General features: G+C 46.4%; 1 protein-coding gene across 2 annotated transcripts in view; it reads right to left on the bottom strand.

Annotated features, from left to right (window-relative positions):
- FSTL1 (follistatin like 1) overlaps positions 1–20,406 on the bottom strand; it is a 54,382-nt gene extending 33,976 nt beyond the window's left edge. The window contains exons 1-2 of one of the 2 annotated variants that reach the window (XM_037045586.1): positions 20,328–20,406; positions 19,200–19,256 (exon numbers count right to left, since the gene is read on the bottom strand). In XM_037045586.1, coding sequence (XP_036901481.1) covers positions 19,200–19,256 — 57 coding nt within the window. In that variant the 5' untranslated portion in view covers positions 20,328–20,406. Of the gene's footprint in view, positions 1–19,199; positions 19,257–19,399; positions 19,528–20,327 lie in introns of those variants that run through there. The other variant, XM_037045584.1, reaches the window with a different exon arrangement.
- Between the last annotated feature and the right edge of the window lie 2,443 nt (positions 20,407–22,849).

Genomic DNA, 22,849 nt, shown 5'->3' on the forward strand with positions numbered 1-22,849 from the left:
ACAGACATCACCTGGACACACGGCCAGGCAGAAGGCCGGGCTGTGTCTGGGACCAGGACACCGAAGCCATGAACACCTGGCCCTTTGACAATGGGCAGATGCCGTGTGCACTTGAGCCTAATTCTGGCTCTGTTTTCCATGGCTGTGACGTTAAGGAATGTCTCCTCTGGTCTTCTGTAAGGAAGATAAAATGCTTCCCACCTCCTGTCATTAAGATAAAATGTTTCCCACCTACTGTCATTAAGACTCTATGTGGTTTCTCTCACGAAACAATGATAAGAGGCCAATTAAATTACATATTTGGAGGCTTCTCTATACTATTTAAATATACTATTTTGCATAAATGTCTATGGACAAATTTGGTAATGAAATGGCTATTTCTCAAAATATTTTTAAAAAATTTTCTTGGCTGAACCACTATATTCTGCTGCCACCAGCTTTCAATAACATTATACACACACACACACACACACACACACACACACACACAGTGCCTTGAGATTAAAGTCAACGAAAACATGCACATTTTATTCTTCTTGAGACATTCCTGTTGTGCATTATTTCCTCCGAGCCACTGGAAAGTCACAGCTGGGGGGAAGGAGCTATAAAACCTACTTGTGCTGGCCAATCAGGCCTCAGCTGACAGGAGGCCCTCCAATGAGAGACTGCCAGGCATCCTTCTCCACTGTAGCAAAACTCCCTATTTTTGTAGAGGGGAAAATCCTGTGACACCCTCAAGCTATACCAACAATGCACAAAGATCTCCTTTTCTGTTCATGTTGTTTTCCCCAAGGACTACATTAGAATGCTACACAATAACCTACTAGCTTAGTGGTGAGTAACAGGTTATCGATTATTCAGGGTGAAAACACTGCCAAGTATTATGTGGCAGTACAGTTCTCAGGGCTCTGTTCTTCATTTTTAACTGACTAAACACTGGAGAAATGCCACACATTTAGTTGGTTTAGGGGACCCTGACTCCATTAAAAAAATTGAGCAACAGGCTATGAAAGCCAGGAAGCTTGGCCTGTGCGTCAGCTGTAAGAGTTTAGAGAATTGGGCTGCATGCAAGTGGAGGAATAGGGCTCCCTGGAATTGCACCCACCGCTGACCACTGTGCCTTTGGAGGAACTTTCCTAGGATAAAAGTCTTCTTTGAGATCTAATATGTTTTACCCATACTGGAGACATCACAGTCACCATTCAAATGAAACAGAAGATAGAACAAAAGCAGAAAGGATCCCCCCAAAAGTAAAGGTCTCAGCTAATGGTCAGATCAGAACACAAAGTGACCTGAGGCTTTGGGGCAAGGAATCACCAACTACAGAGTTTAGTGCTTTATTTTACATTCTACAGGACATCAGCTTACTCCCGGAATGACGCCCAATGACATCAGAACTGCTGATATTTACTGTTCTACGAGCCTCTGCTTAAATCCTGACTTCACTGGGAACTGAGATCATCAGAAACCAGGGGTCAGACTAAGCTAGTCCAGCATTACTACTACCAGGTCCAAGGGTAAGCGAAGTGCTGATGGGCAGGTGCCGTTAACTATCTTCCCAGCTGCACAAATACTTGCAGACTCCAACACAGAGGTGGCTGGGGAACCAAGATTATAGGCAGGATATTATGGATCTTCTCATATCACACAGGAAACATTTGGATTCGTTAATTAATCCATTTGGCCAGTGGATTATTTCAACAAATATTCACTGAGCATCTATCGTTGGCTAAGCTCATTTCTGGGCGATAGGTATTCACAGGTGACCGAGACAGAGGAGGGCTTTGTAGCGAAGGGGTACATGTCATAAAGAGAAGACGGTGAATAAATACAGATCCTAAGACCATTTCAGATTACGATGAGCATTTACAATACGTGTGTGCAGCCACTGTTTGGGAGAGACATCCGGGTGCAAGGGCACCCCTTGGACTGAGTGGTCGCAAAACTTCTCTTGAGCTTAGACCTGAAGAACGAAAGGCGCAATTCAGACAGAGAAGAAAAAAAACGCAACAGTTCTGAAGCAGGGTGGAATTTATTATGTCCCTGGAACCCAGACACGTGTGGCCGTGACACAGGGCCCAGCAAGGAGAGCAGCGAGAGGTCAGCTAAGAAGAGCGCCCCCCGGGCTGCAACATGCAGGGCCTCGCAGGCGCAGATAAAAGGTTTGTATTTTACTCGCAAAGACACGGGGGACACTGGAGGGGTTCACAGGGGCGAGTGAGGTGGTTACGAAGACCACTACTCAGGCCGCTGTGTAGGAGCGGCCTTTTCCATCTAGGAGAAGTAGATGGAAAGAGGCAAGAAGGAAACAGGGGAGAGTGGCTAGGATGCTACTGCAGGAGTCCAGGCACAAAAGGACGATGGCTTGGACGAGGGTGGTGGTGATGGTGACCAAGAAAAGTCAACGAAGGCATGAAATGTTCTGAGAGCAGAGCCCACAGGACCTACTGATGGACTGGGAGAGTGAATAATCAGCAAGAAGATTCCTGAGTACTTCAAGCTGATAACCAAAAAATCCCGGCCAGTCCCAGGCAGTGCACGTCACAGCCACACCAGCAGTCCAGTACGGAGCGCTCCCTTGGACTGGCCCTGGGGTCCAGGTAAGTCCTGTATCTTCCTGATGAAACTGAATTAACTCAGGAATGTGAGTTCACTTACCTAAAGCCCACTAAGACCTGGGGTCAGATGTCAACAGCCTCTGCTTATGCAAATCTGTCCAGAACTGACCGATGTTTCCAAACTGTCCCTGGAATTCTAGTCTTGAAATATTTATGGTATATTTGGAAATGGTGTTCAGTGGTGGAATGTCTGGGAAACACTGCTTACAATACTTCCCTCCTAGAGAGGAAAATACTCGCATCGTGCACGTGAACACTGTAGGGCTCTGAAAGTGCTGAGACTAGAAATCCATTTAACCTACCACATACATTAATATCACTCACGCACAGTTCGAAAAATACGGATCTAGGCTCTGTATGTCTCTCCTTGAAGTTCTGCTGCTGTCTCCTGGAACTGAAGGGAAATCAAGAACAGCGACGACTATTTACTGAGTATTTACCTTGTGGGAGGTACTTTAGATCATCATTGCCTTTGCTACATACGATATACAGGTGATGTGTGAATTTACAGCTTTCTCATTATTGTTTGCTTTTGTGAGTTTTGGTTACAGACTATAGACTCACTCAGCAAAAGCAGACACATGTTTTATCTGATCACACACATCAGTTGTGTTCACTCACAGAATTTCCCCATGAGGCTCCGAGACAAAGGTGAGACATTCTTCACTTTATCACCTCATCTTCATTTACTTCCCCCACATCAATGAACAGGGACAGTTTCCCACCCCCACCACTGCCTCCCTCCTCTTCCCCCAGCCCTCCTCATCACTGTTTTCCTCCTTTCTATTTATCCTATTCATATCTAAACAAGAACTATTTAGGAATGGTTCACATGCTTTAAACACCCCTGAGCTTAGAATCCCTAATTTTTGTCTCTCCCTCAAAAGAAATGTCATGACTTCCCAAATATGACTACTGTCACCTCTAAAACCACAGCTATCCCATAATAACCCTCAGCTATTGGACATACACGCACTTCATTTCCTGGGCAGAGAGAAGACTTTCCTGGAGTTAAACAACAGATCACTGGGGAATGAGGAGGTCACTGTAACGCGAGTAGTGGGTAGTGACAGTCACTAAGTGACAATGCTATTTACACAGGGCAAAATGATGGTAGCATTGCCTAGAAAAGTAGCCCAATCACCAACTGAAACACAGCTGCCGGGGAGGAACCCAGCCTGTTCACCAATCCGTGTAGCAGTTCTCTGATGCAATTTCAGTAGGAAATGAAGGGCCTTCTATTTGATCAGATGTGTAACGGGAATTCAGAGGGGAAATTCATTTAAGCTGTACAATGACCAATGCAACAGGGTTAACAATCCAGAGTGTTGGTTGTTCTTAAAGAAGTTTATATCATCTTTAAGATTTATTTTTGTCTTTAAAAAAAAAGGCAGGGAGTGTCTAAATAGGGCACGTAAAAAATACATACAAAAATAAGTTTTATACTTTCTTATTAGCATCCAGGTCATATTAGACATGTTTTTCTATAGGAAATAAACAAAAATACAAAGATTCTTTTCCACTTGCATATCTCATAAATAAAGCTGTTAACTTGGCAACTGTCCTTTCAAGTTTAAACAATGTGGCCCACAAATTCCTTAGGAAATTTTATTAAGAAAAAGTCTGCCGTGAGTACTGAATTCAATATATCCGACATTTAGCAAAGACTTGAAATGTCTGGCCGCTATTCAAAAACACTTCCCAATCCCCTTCTCCCTTCTAGTCTTGTCCTCCCAAAAAGGAAGTCGAGAAACTCCCGAAGAACTCACCCCTACAGAGGTGTCCCTGTGCTGGGGTGTATTTCGATTGTAACAGGGTACAGCCAAGAGGGGGCCCCAAATAGGGATTTGTGACGAGGTCCAGAAGAGCTTGGAGATGACTGGCTCCACTTCACAGGGCCACACCGGCCCAGATCACTGGCAGCTGTGGCCAATTGTGGGCGGAGCCGGAAATGAGGCTGCAGAGGAAGATTGGTGCTGGGATTGAAACGGAGGCAGTTGGCGTCTCTTTCTGGGACCACACGTCTGTTTGGGACCTCGGCTTTGGAAGTGCTCTCTTCTGCCACGTGGAGGGTACCAGGAGGACTGTGTGCATTTGTGGGGAACTTTAGTTTGTATTTCAAATAAATAAAGAATTCCTTTCCATTTCACTGATCTCTGGTATTGAGAGATGTCTTTCCTCAGGCAGGGGGCAAAATGAACCCAATAGGTGGGGAGAAACCCGTGGAGAAAAAGGGGGTCTTTTATATCATTCAGCCCCGCCCCCCAGGTCTGTTCTGTAACACAGTCACTAGCCAGCCCTTGGTGCCATGCAGAAAATGACTCTGTTGAACCAGATGCAGACACCAACTAAAGCACAGAATGGAAGGCTTCACCCTAAAATAAGTAGCTACACCAGGAAATCTGCTTCTCAGTGTGCGGCTGTTGGCAAGGCCAGGCCCCACAGGACAAGAAAGGAAAGAAAAGAAAAATGCCAAGGATAGACAACTAGAGGAGGGGTCGGGGAACAAAGCAGAAATGGATACATTCCTGAAAGATTTTTAGGACTCTATGGAGAAGCCAGGTGAAAATTTTCTGTTTCTGACATAGACTTCTCAGCCTGGTCCCAGTTAATTGTAGCACCGTAATAATAACATACAGAGAAGACTCATGGGTGGGGATCCGAGACGCGAAGCTAAGTGTTCTGAGCATTTGTGAATTCTGCCTCCGTCCCAAAGCAGGTTTTTGTGGGCTGGGCTGAGCAACCAAGAACCCTGCTGGGCCCTCCCGATAGGGACCCTAACAGTGAAGGGAACTCAAGTATGTCTGTGTCTGCTCAGTTCAACAGGTTTTAGCTGCTTTCACAAAATTATCACACATACAAAATTTACACTAAAGTGTAGATGAGCCTGGCAACAGTCAGCAGAAACTTCTCTGAACTGTCTTTGAGTTCCTCATCCATTACATTTTTCTCTGTTGCAAATGCTATACCACAAATGTGGGTCCTTCTCCATAACTGAAAATGGGCTCAGTTTGCCTAAAGCTAACGGACAGGCTAGTGGGACATGCTCACCATGGTATTTCAGAGGGAAAGTACACCTCTGGTTTTCAGAATGAAGTCAAGCGTAAGTTAGCATACTGGAATTACCTAGTGGGATTCAGAAACTGGACTGGAGTTAAGATACCAAGCATCTAAGCAGGACTAAAACATATGCATGGCCTCTGTTTCTTTATCAAGTTCACCCCAGCAAGTTGCTTAATTTAACCCATGAGGTCAAGGCCAAAGAGTGGTGCTCTCAGCTATAACAAAAACCCTGAGCTGATTTAGAGAAAAGGGCGTGGGGACCAGGGCAGCAACTCCATCAATACCTCTCAGAAAATCCAGGATCCTGTCAGGGGCCGGGTAACACAGTGAGAAGGCAGCAAGCATTCCAGAAATTAAAATTAGGGTTCATACAACATTTTTATTTTTTAAAGATTTTATTTCTTTATTTTTAGAGAGAGGGGAAGGGAGGGAGAAAGAGAGGGAGAGAAACATCAATGTGTGGTTGCTTCTCACGTGGTCCCCACCGGGGAACCTGGCCGGCAACCCAGGCAGGTGCCCTGACTAGGAATCAAACTGGCAACCCTTTCGTTCACAGCCCGTGCTCAATCCACTGAGCTACACCAGCCAAAGCTCATGCAACATTTTAAAAAGAAAATGTGAACATTTATAAAGGTCAGAAGAAAGTTTTGTTTATGTAAGTTCAATAAAAGCTGACGTTGCACACTTTGGAATTTGGGGTTGTGCGTTTTTTTAAAAGATTTTATTTATATATTTTTAGAGGTGGGAAGGGAGAAGGAAAGGGACTCAATGTGTGATTGCTGCTTTCGCCCTCCCAACTGGGGGCCTGGCCCACAACCCAGGCATGTGCCCTGACTGGGAGTCGAACTGGGGACCCTTTGGAGTGCAGGTCAGCACTGAACCACTGAGCCACACCAGCCAGGGCTGTCTTCTTTAAAAAAAAAAAAAAATTCCTTGCTTAACCCCAGGCAGACCCAGCCTTCTTCATTACTTGCCCGGTGTGGTGAGAAGCTAGTTTCTGAGGTAGAAATTCCTTTCTACAGAGCAAATAGCATTTGAACTTCCTGGGCATGAGGACTGTCTGGTACCACAAGCTGTCCTGTTTCCATGACACTCAACACATGCAGGAGGAAGTGAGGAACACAAAACTGCCTCCTGCTCTTACTCATTCTTTTTCCACTACTGCACCAGCTTCTCTTCAAACTGCTCCTCCTCGGGCAGTCAATTAGGAGAAGGGCTCATCAAATATCCTAACTCCATTATGTAGATTATTTCGATAACTCCACCTAAAATGTCTGCCTCCATTTCTTTTTGAGCTGGGTTTTATAGCTCACCTACCCTAACCCTCCTATTTTTCAGAGGAGGGGTCCAGAGACTTGCCCAAGTTCATGCTACCCACGGAAGGCACGAGGCTCTTCACCTGGTTGGTGCCGTCTGTCCTGGTAATGCACTCCAGCCCATCTCCAGCCAATCAGTGGAGGCCTGTTTGAAGCCAGTTCGTATCAGGAATGTCTGTTAACTCAGTCACAGCTTCAGGCAGCACTACTGGTATTTTCTCAGCTCTGAACCTTTACAGACAGTGGAATCTGGACAGTCTCATAAATTCACTCACCTGCTTCTTATATGTGCGGTCATGCCAGTCCCCCCGAGACAGTTTAAGGCTAAGAAAATCGGGGAAAGGACTGAGGAGAGAAACCCAAGTCGGAGCTGCAGAACTGTGCAGATCATGCTGAGAAGGCGAAGTGCCAAGCAGACAGTGTCTAGACGTTAACGGGCCTCTCTGGAGGGGAGTGCGGAGGGTGGGGGGGGCGGCGAGGCTGGAAAGCCTGCTGGCTTTTTGTTCAGCTAATGCAAACACATGACACAACCTCTGACAGGCTCCAGGCTGGGAACTTGCGGTCTAAGGCATTTCTTCATTGGGGCTGGAATTCAGCTGTGGGCCGAGGGAAGCTGTGCTAATCCAGCAGTCAGAGGAAGCCAGGAATGCTCTTCTTAATTGCTGGGGAATCATAGCTCGAAACTAGACTGAGTTGGGCTACAGTGCAAAGTAGCACGCTGGTGGGTGAAAAAAATGAGATTTTTTTCCAAATTTCGTTTGTATCACCTTAATGAATTCATGAGGAAAATCTGCAAAACATACAAAACTGGCTTTTGATGGAGGTCTGTTAAAAATGTTTTTATAAGACTGAATGATGTCAATTTATAAAATGTACAGATGGAGAAAAGGCCACCCACCATAGTCCAGAAAGCATCCCTTATCTGAGAGAAAAAGTTGGGTTTGGGAGCTTTGCACATCAGTTAGAAAAAGGTGCCCCTTTTTCTGGGTGGGCACACAGCCCCACAACAGAGCACATAGCCTGGTAAGCGGGATGGGGTCCCCCTCATTTGCGCCCTCAGTGAGCAGACTGGGGCAGTAGGCAGTCTGAACAACCGTACTCAGCTACTCATCGGGAATCTTACACATGTCCCGTGATTTGGTCTTATTCAACGTAGAACAGTTACGAATATGTCTGAAGGACAAAGAAACTGCCTTTGAACATCGCCCGAGCCACTGACCGTTAGGCTACAAGTGCTCTCACGGAACAACTACATCTCACCACGGGTTTGGGAATCGGCTGCACTGCAGCCAAGTCGAGACTCTGTCCACCTCTATGTGGCCAGAATGACCAGCCTTTAAGTGTCAATCCAGGCTCTTGGCTGATGTCATGTGAAGAGGCCTGTACACTTTTTTCTTTTTGAGTCCCTGTTATCTAGAAGAAAAATGTTTTTGGTTCATTTTCAAGTCACTTTCAGAAAAGACACGGAGGGTCTAGAACACAGGGCATTTATTTGCCTTGAGAGTCGAAGTCCTGGGTTCGTACCCTGTCTTTAATGTGTGTACCAGGTAGCTGATTTTGAGTAACTAATCGAATCCTCTCAGTCATGGTTTCTTTGTTCATAAAATGAAGATAATAATAACTTCGTTATCAGCCCTAGTTGGGTGCCTCAGTTGATTGGGTGTTGTCCTGTACATCAAAAGATCGTGGGTTCGATTCCCAGTCAGGGGACACACCTAGGCTGCAGGTATGACCCCCAGTCAGAGCTCGAATGGGAGGTGACTGCTGGATGTTTCCCTCTCACAGAGATGCATCTCTCTCTCCCTGCCCCCTCTTTTCTCCCTAAAAATCAATAAACACATCCTCAGATGAGGATTTAAAAAAATAACTTGATTTTCAGGTTGTGAGAATTAAATTAGATAAGGCTCTCTGCCTCTCCTCCAGCCTGTTGTCCAGCTAAATACCACTTATTTTTCAGGGTTCAGCTTGTGGGGCACCCCCTCTTGGAGGACTTCCTGGATGCCACTGTGCTGAGTTAGGTTCTCAGGCCTGTCCTAGCACCTATCACATGGGATTGGTCTAAGCCTGTGCCCCTGTGTGCCTCCCCCACTGGACTGCAAGTGCCTTCGCAGCAGGGTCTTTGTCTTTGTCTTAGTCTCCAGCTCTAACTCAGCGCCTGAGTGAGAGAGAACAATAGGTTTGTGATACTTTTTACATTCCTTTCTTGAGTTATTTTAAAAAGTTGACTTTGTCTCAGATGGATGGAGCAAAATAATGCCTCAAGACTGTGTTGTTTCCTCTCTGCATAAAATGTGGACCTGGTGTCTGGGATGTTCTGACAGCTCCTAACGCAGCCCACACACTCCAGGATAACCTCTCTGTAATTGCCGAGGAGGAAGATGAGAAAGAAAAGGACAGACAAGGTGGAGGAGGGGAAATACGGGCAGGAGAGCAAAGAGCCACAGTGGGATCGCTGGGGACCTGGCTCTGGGCCCCGGGAACGGGTGGCCTCGCGAGGCTGCGGGGGGTGCGGGGGGCTGGCAGCTGGGCTGGTGCCCAGACTGGAGGTCCGAGTGAGAAGCGCCCGAAGTACTGCCGCGGTTCCCAAAGGGACAGATCCAGCCTGTTCTAGGAGTGCTTCCTACCCATCTTTGAGAGGAGGTTATTTACTTTTCAAACAATGAAAGAAAAGGTTCTACTCTTCTGCCCGATTGTCTTTTTCCAAACTCCAAATTTAGAATTTGTGACCCAGTAGCAGATGTACTATGGGTACTACAGCATGAGTGTATGTAAGTGAGCATACTACCAAAAGCCCAAGATATCTTTGGCCACCTCCATATTTTAAAGAGGGACATAAAAAAAGAAAAACTTGGAAAAATTTCCAGGAGTTTGATGACCTCTCTTTGCCTTTTCTCACTCCGCATCCCTTTCCAGCCCTCTCCCTCGCTGTCTCGGACTGTAGGAGGAATCCAGGCCACCCCAGGCCAACAGGCACAGCCTGCGCCTGCGCACAGGAGGTGCTCAGTGGGCGCTTCCTTCTTCCTCTGGAGGAACGACAGATCTCTGGCTTCGCGAGGCAACACTATCTAGAAGTTTGAAGGCAAGATCGGCTCAGTAGAAGCAAGAGTTCTGATATGACTTCTGGGCGTCAAAGCGTCCACTGAAATAAATATCCTAGTTGCACTTTTAAAGGAAGGAGATCCTTAATCTCTGGAGAGAGTGAAAGAGGCGAAGGGAGTTCCGCGAGCCATGAGCACAGGCCTGAGCACACACATGTGCACGCACACACTCACGCCCACCCCCGCCCCCATGGCCTTCGGAGCTCTTCCCATAAATGGGGTGCTACAAGAACGATCGTAACAGGGAACACTCACTGTACTGCCTGTGCCAAACCACTTTTCTAATTGCTTTACCTGGAATAAATAGCCTGTGTGATTCTCACAAGTAACCCATGGGGGAAATACTCTGTAGAAAGCCCATTTTACAGATGACGAAATAGGCTCAGAGAGGTTAATTAACTTCCCCAAGGCCACAGGGTAATAAGGGCAGTGCTAGCATTTAAATTTAGGTAATCCCGCATCAAGGCCTGAGTGCCAAACCAGCTTCATAAACAGAGTAACAAGGTGAGCCAGCACACAGGTTGGACATACACTGACAATGCCAAGCAGATGCTAATGTGCGAATTGAGAATTCTCTCGTTGGAATCTTTACAGAGTCGAGCACATTGTCAAAAAACAAATACAAACAGAAACAAATAAACAAAACATTGTCGGTGGCCAGCAGGGGCTGGTGACAGGTACTCCCGGCCCCTGCAGATGTGTGGTGTTGAGTAGGTGGCAGGAGCTGAGGAAACCTTTTCCATTACTGAACTGGACAGGCAGGCAGCGAGGGACACAGCCGTCACTCCCAGTTGACAGAGGAGGAAAGGGAGCTCAGTAACTCGCACGAGTTTTCACTGCCCGATGACAACAGAATTCAAATTTGCTCCACTTGCTCCTACCTGAAGCTACAGAGACATCAGGTGGCTTTACAAAGATAAGATGAGCAAGAAAGTAGAGCAGGCCTCTAGGTCAAGGACTCTTTCATTATTTTATGATGTCCCTGTTAAAAATGAGAAGGTTCTGTAACAGGGTCCATGTCAAAGGTAATAGCTGGAAACCCCCAGATGTGAGAACGAGAGGAGAGAATGAAGAAATGAGCGCAGTGGAAGGCTGTAGTGACACGCAAATCGGCCGTCAGGGAGGAGCACCAGCCCTCAGGAACAGACACCACTTCAGAGGTAGTCCCAACCCAAAACACTGCCACCTACTGGACAGGCTGGGCAAGTGGTCAAGGTGCACCAGCAGAAAGGGCCCCAGGAGCTCCACTGCAGCCTCTCAAATTCCATCCCACTGTCGGATTTCAGGATTTTCTGAGCCAGCAGCAGGAGATGAGGGAGGGGGTGGTAATTTCCGCAAAAGCCATGGATTTGGCCCCGAACGGCCAGGTCCATTCAAGCTGAACAGTAGCTACAGTGGTAACATCTCCTTCAGAACCCAGACCTATATGGCCTGCCTATAGTTCCACACTACTCTTCACAGCAGCATTTGTGTAAAGTGACGAGCGTTCATGCCGGCACTTCTGTAGGAGATTAATAAATTACACTCATTTACTATGGTTGGAGGAGAGAAGGGAAGACCGCTGGGAAAAAGACAAATTTTGCCTCAGACACGAGATTTTAAATCTTGAACACAATAAAAAGAGAAGACAACGAGGCATCTCCCTACATCAATTCAATCCACTATTCTATGACAGACACATTTGTAAATCTGGGCCTGCAAAATGTCATGGTTTTTGCCATGTGTCACATGACTTGTTCTGGCAACAGCTTAGTTGGTCACAAATAGTATCCGCAATTATTTAAGGGACATTTTCCGGGTCATCAATTCATACTGAATGCTGGGAATAGCTTATAGGTGATGGCTTCCAAATGAGCACATAAAAAGTCTGTGAAGAGATTACATGGAAATCATCCAACCACAGCAGAAAATGCAGACTTATAGGAAATGTTTTGTACTACAGCTACCCAAAGAGCCTTCCATCAGCAGGTTATTGCCAGACGGCTGCTGACGCAGGAGCTGTTATCTGTGACAGCAGCGGCTCTGAGAGCCTTAGCCAGTGACTGTTATCCCATCGGAACAGCCAAGAAAATCCTCATTATCATATTTTTGTTAATGGCTCACATTAGAGGGTTTACCTTACTTTAAGGTGTTCGAACTCATTTAAACAACTTAGAAGCTTGCCCTGGTCGATGCAGCTCAGTCAGTTGGAGTGTCGCCCCATAGATCAAGGGTCACAGGTTTGATTCCTGGGCAGGGAACATACCTAATTTGCAGGTTCAGTCCTCGGTCGCACCCAATTGATGTCTCTCTCTCTCCCCCCTACCTCTCTCTCCGAAAGCAATGAATCAATGTCCTCAGATGAGGATTTAAAAATCATTTAAAAAAAAAAAGAACGTAGAAGGTTAGGCCAGAAACAAAGTGCTGTTTTCTTAACATTTTCATCCATTTGCTCACCTACTCATATCATGTAGTCCCAAACTCTGCCTTCTAATCACCTTAATTTTGGCTAAAGATATACCAATATTTGTCAAATTAGGTTGACTTTTTTAGCAGGAATGACAAATACCTGTGTACAGATGTAGATGTGAACAAAACCAACTCCATCTCTGTGTCTGAATTTCATCTCATTTTTAAGTTTCATGCTGTGACCTTTGACCACCCTCACCATCTTTTGCAAGTGGCGTGTTAAAGCTTCGTAGTTGATTATCTGTGTTCCTTAAAATGTAGCCATAAATACTTTGCCAATAACCAGAATGGCATGACATCCAAGAAAAATATCAAACCAATCATAGTATCGATTATGAGCAATCCTCTATCACAAGAACACCAGGATGTAGGGCCTCTGGAGCTACTGCCTTCTTTGTCCCTTTGTCTTTTCGATAATTAGTACCCACGTCAAACTATAAAATAAATACTGCAGCCAGGATCTGTTAGCGGAGAATGACCTGCAGACCGCCAGGTCACCTTTTCCACTCCAACCTCATCTTCCCGTAAGTAAATTGCCCTGTAATAAACTCTGCCATATTCCAGGGTGCTGCCTGCTTTGTTGCCTGGTCTGGGGATACCTTCTCCTTTCCGTGGCTATCACCACTTTATCCTATTGCCAATCTTTTTTCTCCGGTACAGACCAACTGCTTGCTAGTGGCTACACCATATTGCTGAGAAGGGTTTTCAAGCCTTCTTCAGGCTCATGAGGAAGAATTCTGTGATTGACAAGGTCAGTCATGAGCAAGGGTGAGGGTAGTAGCAGTGATATGCACGTCACGTTGGTGCTCTCTCTGCAAGCCGTGGATCTCACAGTGCTGAGAGGCGCTTGTTTGGATTGCCCATAGTGTCTAGCAGGCACATCACCGACATCTGCTGACTGGTTTTAATAATTTCTCTGAAAGGAGGGACAAAGTGCTGGTTTATCTCTAGGTGGTGAAATTATGGGCAGTTTTGTTCTTCGCTCTAGTTTTTTCTATATTCTCTAAGCTTTTTATGAGCATATTTTATTTTTGTATTTCATCAGAAAATAACACATTGACGTTTTATTTAAATAAAACAGCACATGATATTAGGAGAGTAAATTATTCTTGAAAAAGGAGAGGGGTCACAAGAATCTTCATGATAGAGTTCAAGACTTTTAAAATACTTTTGTATAAATTTTTATGTAGTTGTGAGGAGAGGGCATTGGTGTAAGAAGTATTCTGGTTTTTAAATGAAGTCATGATCATTTCCCAGAGCCTTAAAATTTTTTGTAAACATAACTTATAGTGGTACATATTGCTGTTAACTCTTACCTCCTCTATCGTTGTGTAAGTAATAGGCTTTAAGTTCTTAACTATCATAAATAATGTGACAGGCATCTTAGTCCTTCATGAGTAATAATGAACAAGACAAAGTGGTCAAATAGAATTACTTTAGTTTCTTTTTTGATTTAGTTTCTCAGTGTAAATTATATTGAGTTTTGGGATATCCACCTGCAAAGCAGTAAAATTAGCTCCCCCAAAGCTGATCCAAAGTTTGGTAAAACAGATTCATGCCAATAAAGGCTGTATTTAAATGTGTTTGCTGTATGTCTTGTGGTTAACAAGAAAAACAATTTTATCCTGCAAGCAGTAAGTTCATATAAAAATGCTTACAGTAACATCCAAATTGCAAGTCTCATTATTGTTATAATATCATTATAAATATATCATTATAAATGTCATTATAATCTCATTATAGGGTTAATTTATTTTTCATTAATTATTAAAGGTTTATAATTGTTAAAACATGAGTTAAACAAATGTTACTAGGGCCAGGCACAAAGAAACTGGACTAATTAAGCTATAAAGATCCTTGAGTGATGAAATGTAACTGTAATCATATCTACCCCTCACTTTTTTCACTGTAACAATTTCCACATACCCGGAGTTCTTACCCTCCTTTCTCACTCCCTCAGTCTTGGTTGGGTGGTAGCTACAGGGGTGCATCCATACATAAAAGTTCATTAAGCTATTAACAATCTGTGTACTGTACTAATGTAGAATCTGTAAAAACCCAGAGAGGCCTTATGTTAGTGTAAAAAAAGCAATAATAATAATACTAATTGCTAAGATACCTGTTCACTATCTAGTTATAATAATATACATTGTAGCTGCCAGCTGCAAGCACCTGGCCCACCACTAGAATGTAAGCAACCTGAGGGCAGAGACCAAGCCTAATACTTCATTCATGACCCTGCCCCGGGTGTGTACAGGGTATGCTCAAGCCTGCAGAGGGAATACTGACTGATGGGCACTGTGGAGGGAAGGCCCTGCTATAAGGACTCACCCCTGGAGAAAGGACCCTGTGTCAAAGTCACAGGTGTCAGGAGACAGCATTTCTTAGAGAAAAGTACGCATTTGACCAGCAGGACATTAATCACCTGGCTTACAAAATGAACCTATCTAGGTATTTCTTCAACCCTGTAATATCTGGTGTCATTAAGCTAATACTACTTGTGGCTGCTAGAAACTGTATGTCCAGGTGTCCAGTTATTTTAAAGAGTAGGAAAAGGCTATGGTGACATTTCCGCTTCTCCACAGATGACCCCAGTATTTACAGCTCATCCTTTGCCTTCCCCATTCTTCTGGAAACACGTGGCTTTCTGCCTCACTGACTTTATTTCCTTCTTCAGGGCATTACACCCACCGCAGCCCATGCCTCCGGATCTTCACCTCACAGCTCCTCCCCAACTAAACGCTCTAAGCCTTGGAACTGCTTCCTGCTTTCTGTCACCCAATCCAGAGACTTTTATGGGGACTGTAACATGTCTCCTTTCTAAAGACACTTTCAATAGCCAGGACCTCAATTTGCAGGGTGCTTGTCCATCTGTTTTGGCTATTCAGCAGAGTCCTTGCTATGTTTTAACATCCCACTCCCAACAGTGGTCTTTGAAATTACGGCAAGTAGTTTATTTGCCAAAGGATAAATGAAGAGATTGTTTTAGTGGTTAACGTATGAGATGGATACTAAAGCCCTGGTTTTGCTGTAGCTCCAAGAAGTCAGAGGATGTGGGTCAGATCTAGGCCTGCCTGAATCCACCATCAGAACAATTCTAAAGAATATGGAACAGATCCCACATCAGCCAATAAACCTCCTCATGGTTGGTTAACGGTAGGTTGATAACAGGGTATAAATGAGGTTAAGAAATCTGGCTTCACAGGGACAATGCCTTAATAATCTTCTTATCTGTCTGTGTAACTGTGAGTGCTCTTGTTATTATTATCTTAAGTGATGTGCTCACAGTTCACGGGTCAAGCATTCCCTTATTGAAATGAGTGTTCTGATTTGTGAATCAGTCCCCAGTGCTTAGGTGACTTACGAGGAATTTACAGAGCTGGAATGCCGGGCATCAGGGTGGCAGCAGGGACAACACCAAGGGAAGAGTGCACAGGCACACGCCAGTGTGCTTTCAAAAGCAGGCGGTTGGGCCACAGGGTCCTCTCCAGCCTGTCACGCTGGAGTGGACTTGGATGCATCTACCTGAGACTCAAGGGCACATGCACTGGCGCCTGAGTTCTCAGCCTTTCCCAACCTCCCAGCCAAGTGCAGTAATTCTCACTGGGAGGGGGATGAGTGTGGGAGAGGAACAGGCCTACAAAGCCCCCTCCCAACAGAATCTAGAAAAGGAGTAGATGTGCAGTTGTTGGTTGAAGCACTGCCCCCTCCCCCGCTGCTGCCACCCCCATTCTTCACCCATACCAGTTGCTAATACATGCTCAGTGAGAGACGAGCCACACGGCCAACGCCCCTTTCACGCAGACTCTGAAAAGTGCATGGGTGCTGGCTCGGGTGAGTGGGGCAGAATGTTGATGGAGGCCGCCTGAAGGAATACGTTGCTTAAAAAGTGTATTTTGTTGATTATGCTATTAGAGTTGTGCCATTCTTGTCTCCCCTTTATCCCCCTCCGCCCTGCACTCCCCTCCCTCCAGCATCCCCCCACACCCCCCTCTTTAGTCCATGGGTTGTACACTTAAGTTCTTTTGATAGAGAATGACAAAGAAAACACAAGAAAGAGGAAGCAATCTGGAGGTGCCAAAGTAAGTAAAGACCATGGAAAACATTCAAAATATAACACTTTCCTTAATGAGACTTGTTACTGGATTCTTGAATCTAACCCAACAGGATTTATAGACTGGCATTAATAATGACCACCACCTTTCCCCAAGCTTAGGACACCTCTGATTCTAGAACTCTGCTATCCCAAACACTTGGCTTCTTCAAACAGGATGTGATTTGTCAGGTAACCACATTTTAAAAATATGCTCAATTCAGTACTTGTGCTTGTATTCAAACAAAAGGCACCAAGAAAACTGAGTTTATTTTCTAAACTTCATTTTTAAAAAGTTCAACAATATTTAAACAATTTGAGCTCTAAAGTTTACTAAAGTGGACTGTAAATATTATTTAGCTTTGTTATAATATTGTTATAGATATCAAAAAAAGTTTGTACTGCAAACACCATTAATTGCATGATTAAATGCTTAAAATAATACCCAAATTGCTGACATTAATTTACCTTTATATTGATAATTAAAGACATATTTTTAAAACATAGATTTAAAAACTGCCTAAAGTCACTAAAGCCAGACACCAAGAGAGAGGACTGGTTAAAAGATAATTCCAGATCATACCTACTCCTCATCCCTCCCATAACCTGAGTTCACAGCCTCCACTGTGCATCAACTTTCTCAACTTTCATATCTCAGCCCTTCTTGATTCTCCCTTCTTCTCCACAGATTTTGCCTGGGAATTCTGTGAGTATACTCTGCTCTTCACCTAGAGCAGGAAATTGCTGTTGGGGGAACTTCCTATGAAAACTGAGCTTTTCCCAGCCAGGCCATGGGGGAAGGGAGTACAGTACAGGCTGCCTAGAATAGATCCTGGAGGTTGGGCCACAGGACCTCCTCACACCTCCTATTAGCATTCCAGCACCCACCCCACCCCCCCAGCAATTTCACACACTAGCTGGTCATCCTAAACCTGCTGTAAAGCCAACCAGGGATCCACCCTGTCCATCAAAGGGCTGCAGCTGCCTTTTGAAGGCTGCAGCAAGGGTGTTCCTTTGCCAGGACTAAATCAACCAGTGAAGGGTGGTCTTCCCTCAGATTCACACCCTAGAAAGCAACGCACTAGAAGCTGATCTGGAGTTCAAGATGAGTTCCAAAGGTGGAGGGAGTGGAGGGAGCTGGGTTCAGATCCTTCTTCAGAGCTTAACTAGCTGTGTGACTTTGGGCAGGTCACCTAATTTCCCCAAACTTGTTTCTTCCTCTGTGAAAGGAGGATCACCAAATGGACCTTACAAGGTTGGAGAAGCTTTAAAATGATGCAGGCAGTCCCGTGTCTGCTACACCAGAAAAACACAGCAGATACAACCCTACCCCCACCACCTATCGGAGTAGAGCACCGCACAAATTGTGTAACCTCTATGACTCAGTTTCCTCCTCATTAAAATGGAGTGTTATTACAACACAAAGTACATACCCCATAAATATTAGCTAGTTTTTAAAAATTTCCTTGTGAAAACAGCCTGTGTTTCCAGCTCAACCAATGCTGGAATGGTGAATCAAATGAGTTTAATATAATGTGTATTTCTTTCAATCGTGAAGACCTTGCATGCTTTCATTTTTCTGGGCCCAGTCAAGCAGCAGTGCTCGGGGTGGGGCTAAACTGTAACATGAAGAAAAAATTTCAAAGAGGGGGAATAACCACCCACCAGGGAGCTATTTCTTTTGCAATGTACATTCCATTTCTTCTCCCTCATGCTTTTTAATTCCTTCCACATTTCCTGCCATAATTACCAAATGTTGGGTTTCTGACCTCACTTTTCTGGAGACTAGAGCCCAGGGAATTTAGAATTGTTTATTTTCTGTCCATAAACCTTTGAGTTAATGGAAGGGCTTGTGAGCGAGGGGTTTGTTGGTTGTTGGTTGTTTGTAGTGTCTCAGGAAGGGCACTGGAGTTGAGAAATAAACATCACCAAAAAAGTGCTGAAGTACTTTGACTGCAAAAGCAGAGCCCTCCGAGGGCTGAGCAATGGATGGCTCACACTTGCGCAAACGCCAGTTTAAAAGAAAATTTGAGAATTTAGAAGGCCGTTATATGGTCCTGACAAAAACTGAAAATCCGAAGGCTCTTTACCAAGGAAGAAAAAAAATCAGGGATTTATAATCTTACTTTATAAAAGAAAAAAATATTCCGCCCTAAAAGCTCTCTTAGGATTTGGGGAGTGGGGGGTCGGATGTTTTCTTTCTCCCGGAGGAGAACGACTCGGAAGGAAAAGTCCCGACTCGTCGCACTTTCCTCTCCAGGCGCCTTTCTGAACCCGCTGCGCCCCGTCGCCGCCGCGGTCCCGCAGGGCCCAGCGCGCCCTCCCTCCCCGCCCCGCTCCCCCTCCGCGTCAGCCGCGGTGGGGCTCCCGCTCACAGCTCAAACTTCTTTTCCTGATTTCTGAGGCTTAAGTTTCGTGAGTGGCGGTTCCGCTCCGAGCGCCGCGTTCGGAAACTCCCGGTCCCACCCGCCGCGCGCATCCCCGGACGCGCCGCCGCCCGCCCGCGCGCAGACCGGGGGGCCCCGGGGCCGAGGTCCGACCTCGTCGGCCGCCGCCTACCTACCTCCGCGCGGACCCAGGCCGCCGCCACCACCGCGAGCGCGAGCCAGCGTGTCCACATCTGCGGAAGAAACAAGAGCGCCGCTGAAGGCTCCGGGCCCCGCGCCGACCCCGGAAACTTCCTGGGGTCCCGCGGGCTGGCCCCCTCCGCCCAGCGCCCCCGGCTTCCCCGCGGGGCCCGGCCCCGCTCCGCCGCGCGCTCACCTCGGTCCTGTCCCGGTTCCCAGAGGGCGCGGAGCGGGGCGGCTGCAGCGAGCTCTGTGGGAGCTCCTCCGGTCGCCACTCTCGAAGGAAATCCGACCTGCGCCCGCCGCCCCGCAAGACCCCTCCTTCCCCGGTCGCCTGCCCCCCAGCTCCTCCCCGTTCTCCTCCCCCTTCTGCAGCAGCGGCCCCCGCGGCTGCCGGCTCCGCTCCCTCCTCCCGCCGCAGGCTCCCGGGAGCCCGCGTGCGTCCTGGCGCCGCCCGGACTCCGCTCCGCGCCGGCCCCCAGGACGCGGAGGCTGAGGCAGAGATGGGGTGTCCCGGGGGACACTGCAACAAAAGCCGAGGGTGCGTGGGGGGCGGGGGAGCCGAAGCCGCACCCCGGGAGGGGCCGGGGCTTGCTGCAGCTCGGGCGGGCTGCGGCGGTGCCCAGCTTGGGCGGTGCTGCTGGGGTACCCCGGCCCTCTGAGGGGCGGGAGCCTGGAGGGAGAGGCGCCCCGCAGCCTCGGGAGCCCCAGCCGACCCCCAGGGCTGAGAGAGCCCGAGACGCCCAGGGACACTTACAGTCCGGGGGTCACTGTAGCGGGACTCGAGGAAGTGGGCTTGGGGCCCGGAAGGCTGCTTTGGGTTCAACCGTGCATTTCCTGGGGGAGAGTTGGCGGCAGCCCTGCTCTGCTGGAAATTCCCGGACTGGAGCGTTTGCTAGCAGCCTTATCCTGTCCATCCTTTCCTCGGGTCCAGGAGCTGTACCCCACCCCCCCAACTGTCTTCCGCCCACCCGCTACCTGTGTCCCTGCTCCCATTCCTGTCACCCCAGCTACCCTCCATGTTCATGCTTTCCATCTCCCCCAGCCTCTTCCCAGAGGCTTTCAAATGTGCACTACCTCTTTGTATCGATTCTCCAAACTTCCAACTGTGGCCTCTTTCCTACCTTGCCTCCGGTGTCTCTGGTGCTGAGGAACAAAACCCACTTGGCATTTGAGATTGGACATGCCCGAGGCTGAGCCCCACTTCCCACCAGCTCTCAGGCCTGCCCCTCCGCATCTTTATGAGGCGTGCCCAGCAAACGCCTCTCCACTTCCCAGACCTGGGTTGTTTCGTATCCTGGCAGTTTTTACTTTTACATCTGCTATTGTCATTCACATTTCCACTTCCCTAGGCTAGACCTTCATCTGTCCCTCACTTGGAGAATTCTGGAAACCACCTCTGGTTGGCGTCCACCTCCAGGCTCTCTAGTCTCCACTGCACCTCATTGCCTATTCCTTCCAACTACAGGATTTAAACACTGTGTTTATCGTGCACTTCTGGGCTCAGAAACTTTCAGCACTCTCTCCCACATGAAATCCAAACTCTGCCTTCCTTGTAAGTCTTTTATTACTGGAACCACCCGTCCATCTAACTTTATGTCAGCTGCTTAGTATACTCCCTATGCTCGGATCAAGCCTGTCTTCTCTCCTTGTCCACTGACCTGTTCACATTCACTCTTCTCCCACAGTTTGCTGAGTGCCTAATGTGGTTTTAGGGGCTTCGAATAACACTCATATTCCCCATGCATGTTCACAAGCCATTGAACTAGCCACCAGAGCCAGACTGTTAGCAAAATGTCAGCTTTGTCCCCAGTAAAAGCTGGAATGGTGGCCATGGCTTTAGATTGGCACGGGCAATGAATGGATCTGCTTATACTTCACCGCAGAATTAAATAAAATAAAACACGCCGACTGGCTCCCTTAGTACCTGTCACATGCAAGAGCTGGAAGACCCCTGTGTAAGATTGGGGAGCTGGAGCCACCCCCCCCCCAGGACTGATAGAGGATTGGAGGTGTAGAAGAACCCTTGTAATGAAATCTGCTGTGTGAAGTTGCAGTTTTACAGTTTCTGGAAAAGCAGAACACACATACTTCCCAGGGCAAACGTGCTCCCTGGACTTGAGGGGCAGAGTGACACATACTTTCCAGCTCAGCAGTCAGATAACTCACTCCTGCTTCCCTGATATGAAAATAAGAGAGGGGGGAATAGCTGTCCCCAGCCAGGTGCTCTGTGCCAGGGCTCCCAGTCTCTGCCAGGACTCAAGTGAACTGTGATGCACAGGATTTCTTCTGCCTACCACACTTTCATCCCTACACATGCACTGCACCCCTTACATATGTGCTGCCCCCCTTACACATGCACTGCACCCCCTTACACATGTGCTGCACTGCCTTACACATACACAGCACCTCCTTACACATGGACAGCACCCCCTCAGAACCGGCATGATCTTTTCTCTCTTCCTCCTTCTGCTTATTCAAACCTGTCTTTTTTTTTTTTTCAGTACTCAAAGTTTCATTGCTTCTCTAGCAATAACTTGTTTCTTTAGACAATAACTTGACATAGGAGAAAGCACATGAGGTTTAAGGTCAGACAGATCTGGCTCTTAATTCTATCACTACCATTGACTTAGCTAGCTGTATGATCTTCATCAAATTTTTTAAGCTGTCTGAAACTGAGTTTCTGCATCTGATAATTAGCAGAGATAATGCCTTTCACTGGGCTATGAAATTTAAATATGGAATATCGAGGGTAGTAGACCTCTGTACATCTAGCTGTTAGCATTTCATCAGTCTACTTTGCAAATGAATTGTAGTTGGTACCATCTGCCCTTCAACATGTCTAATTTGTTTATCACAACAAACTGAGAGGTATTTTTTTATTGTTTCCATCTTCCAAATAAGGAAACTGAACCTCAGAAAATGTGGATACTTTTCCAAGGTTAACAGTTGGTAATTAAGCCTTACAACTTGGTGTTCTGTTGCATATCATCGCAGCAAAACCTTTGACAGTGTTCACACAGTTGTTGCTCTTGATTCTCCAGCTGGATTTTAAGTTGCTTAGGGCATAAACCATGTTCTTCATAACTTAATTTTCTCTACATTTGGGGCACAATTGATGGATTTGACCATATCAAAGTTAAAGAACCCTACTCAATCAAGGGCACCATTAAAAAAAGATAGATTAGAAGGAGAGAATCAATACCTAAAACTAAAAGGAATTCGTAAGTGCAACCTTGCAAATCAACAAGAAAAAGACAGGAAACCCAGTAGAAGAATGAGCAAACCCAACAATTAGAGAAAAGATGCTTGAAATCGCTGGTGCTGTTTAAACTATATATCAGTCATATGACATTAGTATTGTTTTATTTCTGTTTTACAGATAAGGAAACTGAGACAGATTTTTAGTAATTTGACCAAGATAACACAATAAATGGTCAGTATTATCTTAGACTCATCATGGTGACAAAAATTAGACAATTAGACAATGCCAAACGTTGGCATGTGAGTAGTGCAGTCTTTCTGGTGCCCTGTCCTGATTAAGAGCATTAATGTAGGAGCCGGAAGCCCTGGTTCAAGTGTGTCTTGGCAGTAAATCTTGGCTTTACTGCTTACTGTGTGGCCATGGGCAAGTTAGTTTGCTCAT

The sequence above is a fragment of the Sturnira hondurensis genome, unplaced genomic scaffold, assembly GCF_014824575.4.
Source record: "Sturnira hondurensis isolate 20B ecotype Veracruz unplaced genomic scaffold, ASM1482457v3 Scaffold0004338, whole genome shotgun sequence".
Taxonomy (NCBI): domain Eukaryota; kingdom Metazoa; phylum Chordata; class Mammalia; order Chiroptera; family Phyllostomidae; genus Sturnira; species Sturnira hondurensis.